At 46.1% G+C, this 20,792-nt stretch overlaps 1 protein-coding gene across 1 annotated transcript in view; it reads right to left on the bottom strand.

Annotated features, from left to right (window-relative positions):
• Positions 1-9: 9 nt before the first annotated feature.
• Positions 10-20,792, bottom strand: part of MEI1 (meiotic double-stranded break formation protein 1) — a 71,170-nt gene continuing 50,387 nt past the window's right edge. The window contains exons 21-31 of the mRNA XM_045780049.2: positions 19,251-19,416; positions 18,034-18,138; positions 16,228-16,338; positions 15,750-15,910; positions 12,787-12,868; positions 12,423-12,598; positions 3,241-3,322; positions 2,672-2,778; positions 1,216-1,347; positions 916-1,025; positions 10-151 (exon numbers count right to left, since the gene is read on the bottom strand). Of these exons, the coding sequence (XP_045636005.1) occupies positions 106-151; positions 916-1,025; positions 1,216-1,347; positions 2,672-2,778; positions 3,241-3,322; positions 12,423-12,598; positions 12,787-12,868; positions 15,750-15,910; positions 16,228-16,338; positions 18,034-18,138; positions 19,251-19,416 (1,278 nt within the window). The 3' untranslated portion in view covers positions 10-105. The remainder of the gene's footprint in view (positions 152-915; positions 1,026-1,215; positions 1,348-2,671; positions 2,779-3,240; positions 3,323-12,422; positions 12,599-12,786; positions 12,869-15,749; positions 15,911-16,227; positions 16,339-18,033; positions 18,139-19,250; positions 19,417-20,792) is intronic.

Consider the following 20,792-nt stretch of genomic DNA (forward strand, 5'->3'; position numbering starts at 1 on the left):
TGGCTACAATTTTCACTCATTTCCCCAACAATTTCTCCAATAATTCTGACTTTCTCTTCTCCAGGTCTTAGTTCTCTCTGTTTCTGGGCCTTCAAGTTATGAGGGTCAGTCTCTGATGTGGGACAGGGATACAGCCACCCCTCCCAGGCAACTGGCAACAAAACATGAGAGGAAAACAGCAGAAAGGTGGAGCCAACCATGGGAGAACCACACTTCCAGAGCCCAGAGGTGCTCTTAAGAATAGTGGGCTGGATTCTAAAATTGGGATCCAAACACCAGGGTATGTAGTTGCTATTCAATAGGGAACTGTTTCAGGCACAGGGGAAGGAGGAGAACCAGGGAGGTAGCCAGTGGGGATGGGGAGGAAGCACCAGACCCAATGCCCAGACTGAAGTGTCTCTGAAGCACCACAACCACCCCCAGAGGGCCTCTAGCCACCGCCCACAGCCCCAGGCTTTCTCAGGGACAGGTAGGTCACCCAGCACCCCCCACTGGGCTGAGGGAAGCACCTGTATCAACTGGGTTTGGGCAACTTTCTCCAAAGCTCCTGGGGAAGGACTGGCTCCTTCCTGAGTTTAGTGATGTGGCTTTAGAGACAGACAAACGGGGGTCAGATCCTGATGCTATTAATACTGTGTGATCCTGGGCACATCATTTAACCTCTCTGGTTAGCATCTGTGTTAACACCCTAGCTTCTGTGAGGATTAAACATAGTGCAAGTAATGTGCGTGGCCCTTGGTAGGAACTTAAACAGAATAAGTCACTGTCATTGCTATCACTATTATTCTCACTGATGCAAATGCTTTAAAGGACAGGGCTGTAGACAGTGTCACCCCTCTGAAGCATGATGCCACAGCCTCCCATAGCCTGGGTGACCTTGCCCAGGCCAAGGCTCCCAGATGCGAGAAAGGATACAGCATGTCCAGGGGTGGCTGGGCAGAGGAGGTGCTCAGGGAAAGGCCCTCTAAGGAGGCCTGCAGGGTCTGGGTCGTGCTGTGATCAGCCAGGATGCCCATGCTCTGGACCTGAGGGGAGAAGAAGGCAGGGAAGACAGACCTTCTTAGCAGCTACTCCATACAGGCTCTCTCAACCCTCCACCCTCTGCACTCCTGACCTCCCATTGGCTGCTGTAGCCAGAGCACCCGTCCTCCGCAGAGAAGATGGCATGGAGGCTCTAGCCTTACAGTAATTACACAGCATCCCCTTTCCACCTACCTGCAGGAAGAAGCCACGCAGAGCCTGGAGTGTGGTGTTCGATAGGGTAGAGAGGTCAGCCAAAGCTGCGCCTTGCAGAACATGACCCACCTCCTCATGAGAGAGGACACTACTGCTCTGGAACCGCACAAACTAGGCCAGGGAGAGAAGCCCCAAACACACAGTGATCTGGCATTTCCTTCATTCACAGATATTTCCTGTGCCCCTGCTGTGTTTGGCACCAGGCTGGGGGCACAGATCTGAAGCCCAAAGAACCCTGCCTGCAGGAGCTCAGAGTTGGTGGGCAGAGGTGGGGTTGTGTCATAGGAGAGTGGGGTAGATGAGGCAGAATATGAAACCCTGATAGAGTTGGCCCTGCTGACCCCTTCAGTACCCTTCCCCTCACTCCTTGGCCCTGCACCTCACACTCATGGCCAAAAGGACTATGTGTGATTACTCAAACCTACCACCATGTGCTCATTTACCTGCTATTTTCACTGCACTGCCTGGAATACTTTTCCTCCTCTTTGCCTACTAATCCTTCAGGCCTCAGCTAAAATGTTACCTTCCTGCTGAATGTTTTCATTTTGTTAAAGAAATAGAGGTATTAATTGAGTGCTTACTACATCCTTATTCACCTCTCCCTCCTGGCTCTGGCAGAAGCTATTACAGTCAACCTTTGAACAACACGAGAGTGAACTGCACAGGTCCACTTATACACAGATTTTTTTCGATAAATACAGCACAGTACTGTAAACGTATTTTCTCTTTATGATTTTCTTAATATTTTCTTTTTCTAGCTTACTTTATTATAAGAATACAGTATTTAGTACATATAACATACAAAATATGTGTTAACTGACTGTTCATGTTATCAGGCTTCCAGTCAACAGTGGGCTATTAGTAGTTGAGTTTTGGAGGAGTCAAAAGTTAATATGCAGATTTCCAACTGTGCAGGGGTCAGCACCCCTAACCCCCACGTTATTCAGTGGTCAACAGTCCTCTTCTATGTGTTCCCACACCAAACACTGATTTATTCATTGATCCACTTTACTATCGTTCACAGGCTCACTGCTTTGTTGTTTATTCACTGTGTGCCGGGCACTTAGCATATCCTCTACTGTGCCACTAATAACATCATGTTTTAACTATTAGTTTCCTTGTCTATCTCCTTCTCTAAACTGAGGGACCCTTAAAAGGCAGAGCCTTTGGCTCAGTGACATCTTTGGTCCCTAGCATAGGATCTGGATGTGGCAGATAAGCCCTGGCCAATGTCTCATGTGCAAATGAATTAGAAAGAGTATCTGGGTCCTTTGGGGTGAGAAGATGTGGGCGTTTAGAGGAATTCTCTGAGCAGGCCTCTTGTAAGGTGAAGGCTCACCCAGCCCCTCTACTTTCTACCCCACTACCTGGCCTCTTCAGGACCACCCAGCTCATGACATTCTTCACACGACAGAACCATCCATTCTGCACTTACCAGGGTCATAAGCCTCAAGATCTCAGGTCTGAGGAAGGAACTCTCTCCAGCATCCAGGAGGGTAAACAGCAAAAACCGATTCCAGGGCTGGGAGACCACATGGAATGCTATAGGAAACACCAGTCACCCTGGGTTGTTACTGCTGCTTTTCCATAGGCCTTGGAACATTGCTGAAGAGGACTTTCTCTTATTGGCTCAAAAAGGGACTGCTCAGCTAGAGGCAGGGCATTGGACAAACTGACCACTGGAAGTTTCTTTCTTCCCTGAGCTTCTATCCACCTGTGCTGCCTGGCTCAGGGAGACCACATATCCCACTCTCATGGGAAGCAGGCAACAGGAAGGGCTCTGCCACTTCGGAGCTTTGTGACCTTGGTTGGTCAGGTTACTTGACCTCTTTGGACTGCAGTGTCCTCATCCATATAATGGACATTGCAGTGCCCTTGCATGTTATGAGAAGAATTAAACAAAATGAGTGTGAATCAAAAAACAGAGGTTGGGAGTCCAGGACAGGAAGGTGGCAGGGGCTGGCCGCCCCTATGGGAACATCAGAGAATGGGGAAGGTTTCTACCAATGTCTGGGCTCCGGGTGTGGAGGTAGTCAAGCAAGGCTTCTAGGCAGCCAACACAGGCATACGACAACAGAGGGTCCTTCTGCAAACAAACAAACAAATAAAACCCCTTCATGTCAGGTTTTGCTACCAATGAGTTTTGGTGCCAACCAAGAAAAAAACATTTGGTTTTCAGAATAATTTGGATTTCAGAATTTCAGATTTGGGACTGTAACCCTGTAGATGATCAAGAAATGTTTGTTGTTTTCATCTCTAACCCACACATAGAGCATAGTGCTTATATTGATGATTTACCTACATTCCACCTACATTCAAGAGACTGTTTCAGAAAAGGAGGGGTGCCTGGGTGGCTCAGATGGTTAAGCATCTGCCTTCAGCTCCGGTCATGATCTCAGGGTCCTGGGATTGAGCCCATGTTAGGCTCCCTGCTCAGCAGGGAGTCTGCTTCTCCCTTTCCCTGTAAGCAGCCCCCCCCACCCTGCTCCTGCTCTCTCTCTCTCTCTCAAATAAATACACAAAATCTTTTTTTAAAAAAGAGAGAGAGACTGTTTCAAAAAAAGAGTTAAGCCCTGGGCCCCACTAAGAGATTCACAGATTACAGACTCTATAAGAACCTCGGGGTTTATCTAAGCCAGTAGGTTTCAACCTTTTTTTTAAAGCAGAATCTTAACATCAAACAAAATTCTATGCTCTAATAAGCATACCAAAAGATCTCATTATCATTAGTCATTAGGGAAATGCAAATGAAAACCACCATGTGATACCACTACAACACCCACTAAGCGCTAAAATTAAAAAGACTGACAATACCATGTGGGTCAGAATGTGGAGCAACTGGAACTCTCATATACTTCTGATGGGAAAGTGAAATGGTGCAGTCATTTTGGAAAAGTCTGATGGTTTCTTATAAACATATACTTACCATATGTGGTACGCAGAATTTTAAGACTATCTCATGACCTTTGCTCCCAGATGTTACTCCTGTGATTACGCTACAATATATGGCAAAAGGGAGATTGTTTGGGCCCAATCTAGTCACACCAGCCCTTGAAAAGCAGTTTTGTCTGGCTGGTGGCAGAAGAACCAGAGAGCCCGAGGGTATGAGAAAGATTCAGCATGCATTGGTGGTTTGAAGATAGAGGGGCGACTAAGGAAGAATGTGAGCAACCTTAAAGAGCCGGAAGAGACCCCTGAAGAAGAGGTGGATTTTTTCCCCCAGATCCCCCAGATAAGCACCCAGCCTGGCCAACACCTTTATTTCAGCCTTGTGAGACCCTAAGTAAAAAACTTGGTCAAACCCACCCATACATCTGATGTAGAGAATTATGGGATATTACAGTGTGGTGCTAAGCCCTTACATTTGTGGTAACTTGTTACACACATTACAAAGCGAATATGTCATTTGACCCAGCAATTCCACTCCTAGATATGTACCCAAGAGAAATGAAACCATATGTCCACACAAAGACTTGTACTTCAGTATTAAGAACAATTTTGTGCATAATAGCCAAAAATCTGAAGTCTCAAATCAATAGGTGACTGGGTAAACATTTGTGGTACAGCCATATAATGGACTCACCAATAAAAAGAAGTACTGACACATATGACAGTATGAATGAATCTCAAAAGCATTAAGCTAAGTGACAAAAGCTAGACACACAAGACCACATTTTGTATGATTTCATTTATATGAATTCTAGAAATGGTAAAACTATAGTGACAGAAAGCTGATCAGTATTTACTGAGGGACAGGGATGGGGAGAAGAGACTGACTACAAAGAAGCACAAGGGAACTTTCTGGGGTGATGGAAATTTCTATATCATGATTGTGGTAGCATTTACAAAACTGTCGAAACTCATTTAATTGTACACTTAAAATCAGGTAATTTTATTGCATGTAAGTTATATCTCAAAAAAACTGATTTTTTAAAATGTAAAAACAAATAACATGGTTTTTTAAATAAATGATATTATAGCAGCAAAGTTATGGTTATTCATCAACCAATTCCCAGACTTCAGAGCCCGTGGATAGATCCAGAGCAGCTCAAACAAGGAGACGGGATCTTGAGAAAGCATATTGCTACACAGCCAAAATGTATACCAAAAGTTTCCTCCCACCTTTACCAAAGAGGCTTGAAGCCATTCACCAAAGATTAGATACAGGAAGGGTTACAAAATTAGAAATAAAGACGAAAATCTAGGAATAAAGGTTATTTATCTTTAAATAAAGAGATCTAGCCTGAGTAAAAAAAAAAAAAAAAAAAACTAACAACAACAACAAAACAGCTATGCTGTCTTCACACTGTTCTTTGGAAGGCAGCAATGTGGGGGTTAAGCATATGGGACAGGGCATCTGGGTGGCTCAGTTGGTTAAGCATCTGACTTTAGCTTAGGTCCTGAGCTCAGGTTCTTGGTATAGAGCCCCGAATCCTCATCCAGTCATGGAACTCCCTGCTCAGCAGGGAGTCTACTTCTCCCTTTCCCTCTGTCCTTCCCCCCCATTCATGCTCTCTTGCTATCTCTCTCTCTTAAATAAATAAGATCTTTTAAAAAATAAAATTTTAAAATAAAATTATTAAAAAGAATATGGGACAGACTTGGGCTTGTGTCCTTGCTTAGTCTCTTACCATCTATGTGACCCTGGCCGAGGTCACCTACCCTTGCTGACTGGGGATAAAAAAATTACCGGGTTGCTGAGAGGGCTGGATGAGACTGGATACAGAGTGTTCAGCCAGTGCTTGGCACAGAGTAAACACTCAAAGTATGAGAGCAGCCTCATGAAATGCACAACAGGGGAAACCCCCCTCTTTCACAACCCCTGGGTTTTCTCCACAGAACACCTAAAACCTCCAAGGCACATAACTTGAAGTGTTTGATCTAATCCACTCACCTCATTTTATAGGTGAGAAAAGGAGGCCCAGAGAAAAAATAATTGACCTAAAGACACCTGTACGTATCAGTAGGTGGCAGGTCTAGAACAAAACCCTAAGCTTTGTGCCCTTTCTCCTCCAATGTAAAATAAATTCTTGGGGCTCCTGGGTGGCTCAGTCAGTAGGGGTCTCGATTCTTGATCTAAACTCAGGTCTTCATCTCAGGGCTGTGAGTTCGAGCCCTGCATTGGGCTCCATGCTGAGCATGAAGCCTACTTAAAAAAAAAACAACAACTGAGATGATAATTTCTACCTTATAGAGGAGTTGTGATGAATAAATAACATATGCCAAGTGCTTACACAGAGTAGGCACTCAGTACATGTTCTCTCTCTACCTCCTAGTTTCCTAGAACCTTAACCTAACATGAACCTCTGCTCTAGTAGGAACGATCTTTGAGATCAAAACCTCATGGCTCATAAACCTAATTAGCTCACTGATTTCCCAAATGATAACAACATCCCACGCCCACCCCAATCACGAAGCCAAGTCTGAGCACAAGGATAACTGTCTCTTCCCTGCCCACACCCACACGTATCCTTTCCCAGGTCTCCACAGAGATGTAGAAACTGGACTGGAATCCAGCAGGAGTTCTTGCTGGGGACACCTGGTTTCTGCTTGGAGACCCCCAGCCATAAAACACTCTTCTCCATTCCTTCCAAAGTGGCCAGCTCTACCGTTAAGACAGTCCTGGCCATAAGAAAAGGCCCCCTCCTGTCTTCCTGCAGCTCCACCTGCTGGCCAAGGTCTCCATCTCCAAAGAAACCCAAAACAAACCTACTGTATTTCTACTCCGGAGACATTCAGAGATTTATAGTCCTGTGGTTCCTCTGAGAACTAAGCAGAAGGGAAGTTTTGCCCTGGCTTTGCCCTACTCCAATGCCATGCAAATCACACCAGTGACCACAGCCCTTCTTCAGACCCTTCCACTGCTATTAACCTACCCTCTTTCCCCCATGGACCCAGCATGGTGAACCCTGGACACTGTCTCCATCCTCACTGCAACAAACACTTCTATGCTGTGCTCCATTTCTGGGAGAATGGGAGCTGCTCTCATAGGCCCAAATCACTTCATGCTGAAAGACTCCTTTTATTTTGCAGATAGAAAAATGGAGAATCAATAAGAAGAACTGACTTGCTAAACCCCCTCAGAGTTAGGAGGTGGGAGGGGGCTACAGTGCAGATTTCTGTGATTCTGGCCAATACCCCTTCCACTGCACTGCACTGGGCCACCTTGTGTTAGACAGCTGCAGATTCTGCACACGCTGCCCAGCACTCCATCAGTGGTGCCGATGCTGCATGGCTGCTTTGGCCCTCGAGAACCAGCACTCAGTGCCTAGCTTACGCGATACTGTCATTCTTCTCCCGCTTGATACCGGTTTTTAAAATAACAGCTTTAACGACATATAATTCATAAACCATAAAATTCATCCTTTTAAAGGTACAGATCAGTAGTTTTTAGTACATTCACAGAGTTGTGTAGCTATATAATTCCAGAATATTTTCATCATCCCAAAGAGAAACCTCATTACTCATTAGCAGCTGTTCCCCATTCCCTGTCCCCCAACCCCAGTCCTAGGCAACCACTAATCTACTCTCTGTCTCTACAGATTTGCCTATCCTGGACATTTCATCTAGAAATATCATATGTGGCTTTTCATGTCTGGCTTCTTTCACTGAGCATGTTTTCAAGGTTCATCTCTGTTGTAATATGTTACTACTTCCTTACTTTTTATGGCCAGATAGTATTGAATTGTATGTACATACAATTTATTTACCCATTCATTAGCTGGTGAGCATTGGGGTTCTTTGTACTTTGGAACTATTATGAATAGTACTGCTATGAACATCTGTATACAAGCTTTTGTGTAGATAAACGCTTTCAATTTTCTTGGGCATAATACCTGGGAGTAGAATTGTTGAGTCATCTGGTAATTCCACGTTTATCTTTTTGAAGTACTTCCAGGATGTTTTCAAAGTAGCTGCGTCATTTTGCATTCCCATCAACAACCTGTGAGGGTTCCATTTACTGTACATTCTTACCTGCCTTTGATATTATCTGTCTTTTTTGTTTTAGCTATCACAGTGGGTATGAAATGAGCCTCACTGTCATTTACTTGGGTCACTGCAACAGGCCCTTGCTCAACAGTCCCCTTGCCTTCAGGCTTTCCCCTCCCACCCCTCTTCCCTACTGGGGTTGCCAGTGATCTTTCGAAAACTCAGTCTGATAGACGCCCTTCATGGCTCCCCCCCAACACTTCTTGGCCTAGTACGTAAGGTACTGACTGGTATGGCCCCTGCCCAGCTCCTCAGTGTCATCCTCTACTTCTCGTCACCCCCCACACCCCACTGCACACTTCTACATTACATGCTTTTGCTCATGCTGTCTTCCCTGCCTGCAACGCCCTTCCCTCTACCTCTGCCTAGACACTGTTCAAGGCTGAATTCAATGTCACCTTCTCTGTGAGGCCTCCTCTGACCCTCACAAGCAGCAGAAGTGTTTTTTGTTTTTTGTTTTTTTAAGATTTTATTTATTTGACAGAGAGATAGAGAACACAAGTAGGCAGAGCGGCAGGCAGGGGGAGAGGGAGAAGCACGCTCTCCACTGAGCAAGGAGCCGATGAGGGGCTTGATCCCAGGACCCTGGGATCATGACTTGAGCCAAAGGCAGCCGCTTAAACGACTGAGACACCCAGGCGCCCCAGAAGTTTTTGCCTAAAAGAAACTCACAGTTTTACAGAAGAAGACAGAAATGCAGACGACTGACCATATGATAAAATATGATAAGTGTGATCCTTATTACAGGGCTGAATAAACTATTCTGAGAGCTTAGGAGAGACACACACACACAGAGAGAGAGAGAGAGAGAGAGAGACCTTCTCTATTCTTAGATTGCTATGGAATAATGTTTGCTGAATGGATGAATGATTGAACAAATAAAGAACTATTTCTAAACAGCAAACCTATGAAAGGGTCTGAAGGAGGTTTAGCTCCAGCCCCGGGGGAAGGACAGAGAAACAAAATGACTCTTCTATATACTTCCTTGGGTCAAGGGCAGTGACAGAAAGGTCATTATGGCTGAAAACAAAAGGCCAGAGAATTTCTCAGGAGTGTGTCAGTGAGAGAAAGGAGGAAGGGGCTACTTGATCCTTTTCATCAGGTAGTGACCGGGACAGTGGCTGTGAGGCTGAGCAAGGCCCCACACAGATCCAGGAGCCTCTTCATGAGGAATTCATGAGTTACTCCAGTTGATTCCCCTTCCCAGGGACTGTTGAGGAGAGTCGAAAACTCCCAGAGAGATAAATAGTATATTATTCTACTTATATGAGGTACCTAGAATAGTTAGTCAAATAGAGACAGAAAGTAGAATGGTGGTTGTCAAGGGATGGGGAGAGGGGGCAATGGGGAGTTATTGTTTGATGTAGACAGAATTTTAGTTTGACAAGATGAAAAAGTTTTGGAGAAAGTAGGTGGTAGTGTTTGTACAACAATGTAAATGTACTTGCCACTAAAGAACTGTAACTTAAAAATGATTAAAATGGTTAATTTTGTTATATAATATTTTACCATGATTAAAAAAGACAAAACTGCCAGAGACACAGAAGAGTGTTGCAGGCCTGGTGACATCTAGGCTCCTGGGCAGAGGAGGTGAATGGTCATGGTGCTACAGGAAGTCATTGAGCCCTTAGTGTTTAGACTCCTGGTTTGAGGAAAGTTTTTCATCACTCAAGGCCTGGTTCAAATGCAACCTCTCCTGTAGAGATTTTCTTGATTCAAATAATTTTGGCATTAATTGTAATTATTTTGGCATTAATTGTAATTATTAGTATTTCCTACAATCTGAGTATTTAAATGGCTAGAACCATATCATATTCATTTCTGTGTCCTCGTTCACTCATTCAACAAACATTGGATGCCAAACCAGTGCTGGGCTTTATGCTGGATGTTAAGTATAAGGGAGTAATTTTTCTTTTATGTTCTGAATATTAAAATAGAAACTCTGGCCCTTTCAAAAACATTGGAGAGAAAGCATTTGCCTTTCCTCCTACATTTAACTGGCTCCTCCTCACTGAAGGACAGATTTATCTAACAGGTAAAATGCTAGCTTAACATTTACCATGCCATCAGGACAGGATCAAGGTATTAAAGGTCATGCTCTCATGAACTTAAACTCTTAAGATCGCGGCCATGTGGCAAAGTGTCCATAATGTAAACATAATTTCCCTGCCTATGTGGGTTCCTGGCCTGGCCTGGGAGAAAAGAGGTAGTTTAAAAGCCCTCTTTGAAAATAAAATAAAATAAAATAAAAAATTAATGAATTAACAAATAAATTAACTAAAATAAAATAAAATAAGCTCTTTTTAGATAGATAAAAAAACAAGTATACTAAAATGTTAATGGTAGAATCTAGGTGATGGGCATATGCTGTTTTAGTTAGACTTGGACTCTCATGAAAATTCTTTCACCTTTGCTCTATAGGAAAAATTCCAGACCCAAAAAAAGCCCAGTATGACCTGAAGTCCCAGCTACGTTCTCCTACTGTTTACCAGAAATAAAGGTGATGTTTTGATTCTCATCTGATTCCTGATTTTTTTGAACCCATAAGGGGAACAAGACACAAAGATTAGTCAGACACAGTTCCTACCTTTAAGGAGCTCACAGCCTGGGGAAGACTGATATGCAAATGGGGACTTCCATGAGAGAGAGCTAAGTGTATAGAGCCTTGTGCATAGATGTGCTGGCAGGACAAGAGTCAGTAACCACAGAGCTGGCACAGGACCGCTCCTGGAGCATCCTCTATCTCCTTACATTTCCAACTTTCCCCATACTGTGCACAGGCCCAGTGGGGATCAATCCTTGAATATAATCTCCCATAATCAACAGACATATCATATATGTGCAGTAATCATCTGGACACCAAATAGAGTCTACTCAAATCAAGGCCCCCACCCCCACCCCCAGGAAGTCTCTGCAACTCCTCTCACTCATTTGCTGGCTCCCCCCACCTCCCTCCTCTTGTCTCATGAATGACTTGCCATCAGATCAGATCAGATCTGGTTGTCTCCCTTGGACAAGCTCCAAAGGGCAAGAAAAGAGAGTCCAAGTATAACTAAAACAGCATAAACATCTAGGGCTTCAGTCACCCTATGGTGACCAGCTCATATTTGAAAATAATACACAATAAGCCTCTTAAAAGAGAAGAAAGTCCTGGGGCATCAAGGGTGGGAGAGAGGCCACGAGGCCAGGGACAGGGAATGAGTCCATACCAGAGAACAAAATGGTACTGCCATCAAGATTAATGCCATTTCTGATCACCCCCTGCCCTTGGGGAGGTAGGACAAGTCACATGGTCTTTCCAGCCCAGCTCAAGCACCTCTTCCAGGAAACCCTCTCTGACAGCTAGTTCTGCACTAAACCTACACCAGCCTACTAGTTACATCCAGTACCCCCACAGTGCAGTGTGTCCCTTTAGCCCCAAACTGACAACACTGTGTTATCATCTCTTTTCTATATAGCAGCCCCCAACCAAATGCTCACCCCTCAAAGGCAGGCACCTGACATATCTCCATCTCCCCACTACTCTTCACAGTATTCGATGGCTGGATAAAAAATGATCTCTGAAAGTCCTATAAGCTGTGAAACATAAAACCCTCTGGGGTAGACATCTACGGTTTTGGCTTACACGAAATTCACTCCACCTTTTTCTGTGAACAGTTTTCTTTTGCAGAACCATCCCTCTTCCGTGTTCAGTCTACGTGAGTCATGGAGAGCTGGTCATAGGCCCTAGCCTCTGGAAGAAGGCGCTGGCCAAATCCAGGTCAACCAGAGCATCATATTGCCCAGCCACAGTGACTGGAACGTTACCCAAGCCAGGCTAATGAGACTCAGTTCTGGGGATTGCTGGGAAAGAGAAAGTCTCTTGCTGCTGAAAAGGTGCTGCTGGTGGTCATCCTACCATCCCATGAGAACAAAGCTGAGAGAAATGCAGAACCAAGACATGGAGACAGAGTTCTGATGACATTGTCTGAGCCTCTGGGATCCAGCTAGGCCTGAAGCCAGTGCTGACCCCTGGCCTTCTCAGTTATGAGCCATTTTGAGTTTCATTTCTGTCACTATAACTTTAAAAATCCCAATTAATCCACCCTCCGATCCTGGAGGAAATACCAGGTTCTTGACAGGCAGCCACCCCTTCCTACTGTTGTTCTGGGAGAAGCAGGCTCCACTGCTAGGGTCCCATTCAGCAAGGGCCTTACCTGCACCAAGAGGTTCTGCAGTCCAATGACCAGGGACAATACCTGTGATGTTCTCAGTGGAGCTAGGACAGTGTTCTCAGGGGCCGGTGGTGGCTGGGCCCCTGAGGGCACCAGGGCCACAAGGGCAGAGGAAAAGCTTTGTTGCAGGGCTGTCCGCAGGAAGCATAAGATGGCAGCTGAAAGCAAGAAGCCCCTTACACGCAGTTTCTGCCTCCTTTCCCCACATCCCACCTAGCTCTATCACAGCGGGAAGACAGTGGAGATAATAATGGGGTGACCATAAGCTGATCTGGGGGGAGTGGTCCCATCTCACAGTCTAAGGGAAAAGCTCTTCTTTTCTTGCTAGAGGTCCCTGGGGCCATACCTGAGAGCAGCGCAGCGTTTTTCTTTGGAAAGCTGAGGACCTTCAATACTTGGTCCAGTTCTATGGACAGTGTCTGGTGAACCTGGCAGGGCAGAGGTAAGGGGACAGCTCCCACATTCTGGAAGCTTGAGCAGAAAATAACCTGTCCCAATATCTTCTATGTACCCACACATACCCACTGCATCCAGAGGGACAGAGGCGGCCACACATCCTTGTGAGCCCACCAGTCCTGAACTCAGAATGTGAGGAGGCAAATTAGCCTGTACATAGAGAACACTTCCTCTCCCAAATCTCCCCCATCATCAAGGAACTCTTCCACCAGGGAGCCTCCCTGGCCTCATCTGTGGTTCAGTCTTCACCTCAGCCCACCATCCAACTAACTTATATCTAGAGTCAGATAGCCCAGAATCAAAACCCTGGCTCTGCCACTAGCTAGCCGTGTGGCCAAGGAGAAATCACTGCCCCTCTCCCAGCCCACCTCACTCTCTTCACGTATGAAATGGGAATAATGCCACCTGCTTTCACTCCCCCCAGAACTATTGTGAAGAATAGCTGAGGATCAGCGTTGGGAAACGTGCTCTTTAAAGTAAAAGCAATGTCCAAACTGAGGGGGTTAGTTGGGAGTGGCGGGTTCAAAGCCGAGTCTGCTCTGCTCTCTTCACCCAGAACACATGCTGCTTCAAGGCAGGAATTACTTCTCTGCTTGGATCTATCACAGTTTGGCACAAAGCAGTTCCTCTAAAATGCTTGTTGGCTAATGGAATCAGCAGGTTCTAGGCAGAAGAATCAACTTGTACAAAGGTATTGAGATAACATACTAATGTAAGATGTTAGTAGAGAAAACTGTGTGGGAGTTATTTGGGAACTCTCTGTGCTATCGGCTCAATTTTTCAGTACACGTAAAGCCGTCTTAAAAATAAAGGCTATTGGAACACCTGGGTGGCTCAGTCAGTTAAGCCTCTGCCTTTGGCTCAGGTCATGATCCCAAGGTTCTGGGATCGAGTCCCACATTTTGCTCCTTGGTCAGCAGGGAACCTGCTTCTCCCTGTTTCTACTCCCCCTGCTCGTGTGCTCTCTCTCTCTCTGACAAGTAAATAAATAAAATGTTTAAAAAAAATAAAATAGGGGCACCTGGGTGGCTTAGGTGGTTGAGCACCTGCCTTTGGTTCCTCCAGGTCCTGAGATCCAGCCCCACATCAGGCTCCCAGCTTAGCGGGGAGTCTGCTTCTCCCTCTCCTTCTACCTCTCCCCTTGCTTGTGCTCTCTTTCTCGCTCTCAAATGAATAAATAAAGTCTTTTAAAAAAATAATAAAATAAAATAAAAGGCTATTGGGGGTGCCTGGGTAGCTCAGGTCATGATCCCAGGGTCCTGGGATCAAGCCCCGCATCAAGCTCCCTTTTCAGTGGGGAGCCTGCTTCTCCCTCTGCCTCTGTCATTCTCCCTGCTTGTGCTTGCTCACTCTCTCTTTCTCTCTCTCCCTGTCAAATAAATAAATAAAATCTTTAAAAAATATAGAGGCTATTAAGAATCAAACAGTCAAACCATCAACAGTATGGATATGTGAAAGAGCAGAGCTGATTTGGAGAAGGGCTAACAGTTGGTCAAAGGACAGAGAAGGAGGGTGGAATGGCAGAAAGTAAGGCTGCAGAAGGGCCAGGTAAGCAGCGTCTCAGCATCCATGTGGAGAGTGCAGACAGACTGACTGCAGGGACAGGAAATATGGAGCAAGAGAAAGGCCAGGGATCAGGAGACTGAATAGGCCAATTTCGTGGTGAGGACGAACCATCAGGCCTAAGCTAAGTCAGTGGGGAGTACTTAGAGTGGAGGTGGTTAGTAGGTAATTGGCTGGGTGTGAGCCGAAGACCAGGACAGAGCCAGGGACATGGTGCAGGTTCCCATCCAGGCAGGTGACTGCAGGGGTACAGGTGGGCCCAACAGCCTCACACAGAAAAGCAGAAAAGGTTCCTTCCCAAATCAATGCTGTGGGCAACAACCAGAAGACTTATTATAGTATAGATCTCCACAGTCTGATGCCACCTTAGAGGCCAAACTTTATTTTTTTGTTGTTGTTTTTTGGTTTTTTTGGAGGCCAAACTTTAAAAATGACTTCACTTCTACACAAATGACCGTGTGCCCGGCACTTGAATGGCACAGGCTGGGCACAGGGCAAAGACACCTCAAAGGCTAGAAGATGGTTTCTATCCACAAGTAGCAGTCAGGTTTAGCAAGGAGACACCTGAATGTGGAACAGCCTACAGAGGAGTTCACACAGGGCACTATGATGACAAGGTCCCATACAAGGGGGTGGGGAAGGACTGAGAGGAAAGAGGTGCTCTGTGGATATGTCCACTGTTCCCGTTCCCCACATCACCTTCCCCAACAATCACGATGATAGCTTACACATGTCTGGCATTTCACAGCTTACCACCCAGCACTACAAGGTCACAGGCTGGCTTCTGCCTTCCTGTCCAATCTGACAGTCCACTCCCTACATTCTAGTCACGCAGTACCTCATCAGTCTCCAAATACATACACCATGTCCTAAATTTGTGCAGTTTCATGTCTTTGTTCAAATTGTTCTCTTTTATTCTCATTCATTTATAGAATGCCTTTCTCCATTATCTTTGCCTGGTACAATGTTATTTCTAGAGGCTTTGCTTAAAGACTACAATACAAGTTTCCCAAGTGTGGTGTATGCTGTATTTATTTCTTATTCCTCTGTGTCTAGAACACAGCCTGGCACGTAGGTAATCCATGTATGATAAATTAATATAAACCAACCTGACAACAACCCTGGATGTTTTCTTCCCATTCAGTAGGCAAGGACACTGAAGCTCAAAGATTAAATACCTTGCCAAGGTTATTCAGCTAATAAGCCACAGGGCTGGAACGAGAACTCAGGAGTTTGTCACTCCTCTATGCGCCACCCCGTGCCCCAAAGCCACAGGAGTTAGTGACTCACCTGCAGACTGCCATCGTGCTGCTGAGCAGAGAAGGAGGCAGTGAGCAGCCAGGCGGAGCAAAGGAGTGTGGTGCTGGGAGAGTCCACCTCGGTCCAGGTGAGTGCCAGAGTCTTCTCCAGAAGCTCAATCAGGGCCGTGCTGCTAAGGAGCACTGCAGCAGCTGGAGATTGTTTGGTGGGGCAAGGGCCACAGGAGTTACTTGGGAGCCCCTGCTCAGGGCCAGCATTGTGGTTAGCACCTGACGGGGACTTCATGCACACATGATGAATGAACAAAAGGATCGGCTTTAGGCTCTAAGGGTTCCAACTTCATTCTAGAACCACAGGTTATCAGAACCAGAAAGGACCTTATGACCATCTGGCCCAGTGACATCCTCCCCTTATATATTTTCATAAGCGGAAAAAACTAAGGGCAGCAATGGCCACAGACATTGCCCAGCACCCTTCCTCTTCATTGTCTCAGCTGGGACCCCAGCACCTCTTTTCTGACTGCTTGGTGTAGTCTGATGAAGGCTCCAATACAGGAAGTTGAAGGAGGGCTGCAGGATGTCCACATCAGCAGGGCTGCATTTCCCACACAGCTTGCTCACTGCAAGAGAGTCCCCAGGCACCCCATCATGTAGCACTCCAGGGGTTTAATGCACACCAGCACTCACAATTCTCACAGATAATGGCCTTCAACTGGCTAATTTCAGATGTCAGTCTGTCAGTCTTGGGGACCAAGCACAAACTACGTGTTCCTGGTAATGCAGCCAAGGAAAAGAAACACAGTAGCAAACCTGAAGGCAAGCAGCCCAGGGCCGTACATTAGAACAGGCTACACAGGTTTACATGCTCTAAAGGCATCCCGTAACAGCATTCATGCCAGCAAAGACTCCAGGGTGGAGAGTCTGCAGAGCTCATCCAGGTCAACCTGCCACTCCTAGCAGGAAAAGATCCAGACTCTGAAATCTTCCAGCAATGGGGCACTCACCACCTTCCCAGGGGACTCCAACACCATCAGTGGGCAGCTCCCTGAACTTGCCATATTCTCTCATATCACCCTCATCTGGCTAACTCCTTTAACTCCTATTCAGCATTGGAGATTCAGCTCGAAGTTTACCTCCTCCATGAAGCCCTCTGTAACCTCTCAAGGCAAGATGAGATGCCTCTTCATGCTCCTCCACCCTCATCAGAGTAGTTACTACACTGTAGAGTAGACTTCTATAGAACACATCCCTTTCCTCCTAGGATTCGGCACTCTTTGCTCCCCTGCCCCGCGTCGCCTCAATAGGAAACCTACCTAAGTTTCCATTCACTGTTTTGGCAGCCACATCACACTTAACTTCTGAGTGGCTTGTGGTCAACCAGACAAGCAGCCCCCTCCTCACCCCTGTCCTCTACTTGCAATGCTCTCAAATAAAAGGGTTACATATAAATGTATATTACATTTCAGATCATTATTACCCCCTCCAGAGGCCCTTTAGACAGCGGTTTGATTTTGTCACAGGCAGTCTTCCCTCCCAGCTGAGTGTTACCCTTGACCTGACAGACAGGCTGGGAGGACCAGCACCAGGCCAGGCCCGAAGGCACTTTTTAAGCCTGACATCAATCTCATGAGGTGGCCAGGGCTCCAGGCGGGGAAAGAACCGTCCTCACTTGTGGCCAGAGCACCTGACAGTCCACAGGTACTGAAGACACAACATTTTTCTTATTGATCTCAGTATTTCCTCAATAAATCTTCCTAAGGATGCAGCCTATAAAGTGGCAACTGCATTAATCGGCAATGAAAGGTCCTAATGAGGTTTGGGTATGAGTGAAAGAGGCCTAGAGAACTGTGAAGTGGATCATCATATCCTGAGCCTGCTGTGGAGTGAGCTGGAGAACTGAGCTTGTGCCAGGAAAAGGGAGTCTGCACAGAGAGTTGCTCTGGAGGTCTACCGTGTGCCAAGCATTGTGAGCATTAGACATCTATCTCTTATCTCAACTCTAAATCAGCTAAGTACTACTGTTTTACCTGTGAGGAACCTAAAGCTAGGTGACTGCCCAAGGTTAGGTAACTAGTGACTGAGAACAAACCCAGGCATTTCCGACTCCAGAGCTGTGCCTTTCACACAGTGTTCTGTTTTTGTTTTGTTTCATTTCCCAAACACTCCCACAGTACAACCAGAGAAAGATCTAAAAGGTCCCACAGCAAGAAGCCCACAGGAACAGTGACCCACTAGCTTCTTCCAAAGGGCTGAATGATGGAATAAAGGAGCATGCCCAGCCCTGGTCCCTCAGGCATTGTCCCAAGCCCAAGCACCTTGGTGAAGAAGCTTCATGGCCATGCTGTCCAGTTCTTGCTCTGACGTGTTCTTCAGCTGCACTAAAGAAAGGAGGCTCAGTAGCAATGGCAGGTTCCCTGAGGCTGTGAGGAACAAGGAGGGCTAGTCAGGAGACCTAATACTCAGATCATCCCAAGGTCAGACAGACACCCTACTCTACTATAAATGTTTGTTGGGATTCACCCCTACCTCCTGCCTTCTTCCTTGGGCACAGGAGCAACTGACATATTGAGCGTCAACTCTGGGCTGGGTACCAGAAATTTAATAATTCACTTAATCCCCCTTGTGAAATAGGGATTATTTCTATTTTGTAGTTAAGAAAACAGGCTCAGAGAGGCTGAGTGACTTGTCCAAGCTCCCACAGCCAGTTAGTGGCAGGGCCAGGCCTTGAACCTAAGTCTGAGTTCAATGCCCACGTTTTTTCAACTATATTTCCACAAAATCTCATGGCTTTTACACACTATTATCAGATGTGACTTATCCTTCCCTGAAAAGGAAAGGCTCAGCTCCTCCAGACACCCTTAAATCTTCCTCCAAACTTCCATCCTCTGTCAGGACTGGATCCCACTTCCTCTTAATTGCTTGGAAATCTTAAAATTTAACTTTTTAAAAATAGGAAAAGATAAACCAATGCTAACCTTTTCAGTGTCTTTAAACTGTACCAAACGCCAAACTTCCTTGACTCCAGGGAGTCCCATTCCAGATTTGGAAACTATCCTTCTGGATCTCACTGGCAGCTTCTAACACATTTCAGATCCACCCTCTTCCTTGCCCCTGCAGGCTGCTGCTCCCTTCCTGGCCTCCCCCATTATTTCCCACTTTCTTCTTCCCAACTCAGGGCTACCATTCTTGTGACAAATAGCTCTGGGCACACACCATGCGGGGTGGGGACATGCATGCATAGATTGAACACACCCACCTATACTAAACACACAGAAACATTAAACATAAACACACGCACTCTGCACGTACACACACACACACACACACACGCACACACACATATGTATCCAAGTATGTTGAGCTCTCATGCTCTGATGAGAGGAAGGAGGTATGATTTAGCTAGATGCCACACTGGCCTGACTTTTATTTTGCAGAGAAAACTGACTCTTTCTTCTGGAGTGGAGCTCATCAGGGCAGAGATGCCAGTCCTGAGTTTCAGGTCAAAACATGCCCCTGACAGCTCCAGACTGACCTCCTGAGGGAGAGGCCCCATGTTCCACCAATAGATGCTGTAGGATCAACAGGAAGTGACCTCGGATGAGACCACCCACTTCGACATCCTCATTCTTCCTCAAAAAGGTCCTTAGGACAATTAGTACCTTGCGAGCTGTGTCCACTGGGCTGGAATAGATGAGATCCTGAGCAGGAAAAAAGGAAGCCAGAGCTCAGAGGACATCACAACTGGGGACAGGTAGACAGTGAAGAAGAGAGGGACTGGGGAAGGACCCAGGATGATGGTGTCACAAAACCTGGGTAAGGGAGCGCTCCCTTACTCGGCACCTATTATGTACTAATATGTTGAACAGGTTTATCCTAAATAGGAAGAAACAGAGACTCAGAGAGATTATGTGGTGTGCTAAAGGTCACATGAGCCAGTAAGTGGCACAGCTAAGATTTGAATCTCCTACCTTCAAGCCCAAAGCTCTTTCTACTTTCCAGGATGCCTCTCTCTGACAAATATAAGTTTTAGGGTCAAGAAGAGGTTATTTCAGGACAGGGGACCTGAATGTGCCTTAAGGCAGGAAAAGAAAGGGGGATGGAGATGTCACAGGGCAGGAAGAGGATGGGTTAGGACAGATTCGGGGCACAGGAAGGGAAGTGAGGACCAGGTCAGGCCCCTTCTCTTCCGTGGCATCTGGCTATTTCTGCCCCAAGCTGTAAAGGCCTTGGGTTCAGAAGGTAGGAAAGGACATTGTTTTTTATTTGCTTTCAGAATCATTTTAATGAGTATATGTTAAAGGCAAAGCCAGTCAGAAGCCACACCAGAGACTATCCTACTGATAGCTCCTGGCACCTACCAGCTCAAACAAGCCAATTTCTTTGGACAGGCTAACATGCTGGGTGCTATGAATCCAAGGTCACACACAGACTCCCTTTCCAGGGAGGACAGCTGACACACAGAGAGACATGGCTATAGGGCACCCAGCCAGACAACTCCAGATGTGCTGATTACTGGGTGACACGGGGCCATCTGGGCTTGGCCCTTCACAAACATCCACAGCTGCTAGAGAAACAACTATACATCAATAGAATCACTCAGTTAGGGACTAATAATGCCAGGTACTGTGATGTGTTCAAACTGTAGCTGTATGTTTGTTGATACATTATCTGTATCTTCATCACTCTTCCAGGTAGGTGTCATCCTCATTTTTCAAATGAGGAAACAGGCAGAATAAGTAGCCTGCCTATTAAGACAGCAGTGGCACTGCAGATTCTACTCTGCGATGAGTTAATGAGAAACAGGGATGAGGTTGGCTTCATCTTTGTCACCTTATAGGGACTCAGAAAACATCTCTGGAAGGAGACGATCACAGAATAGGAGAGTCAGAGAGACTCTCAGTTCATTTACATCAACCCTTTTTCTTTGCAGGGTATGAGGCTAAAGCCCAGAGTGCTTATGATTTGCCCAAGGTCACAGGGCCCAAAGCCAAACCAATTTCTTGCTCCTGCTCCTTCACCACCACTTGGCTGCCTAACCAGAGAGCTGGTCCCTCAGAACCCTGAGTTTAATTTT

Source organism: Ursus americanus, chromosome 17 (assembly GCF_024610735.1).
Source record: "Ursus americanus isolate L20-20 chromosome 17, mUrsAme1.1.p, whole genome shotgun sequence".
Taxonomy (NCBI): domain Eukaryota; kingdom Metazoa; phylum Chordata; class Mammalia; order Carnivora; family Ursidae; genus Ursus; species Ursus americanus.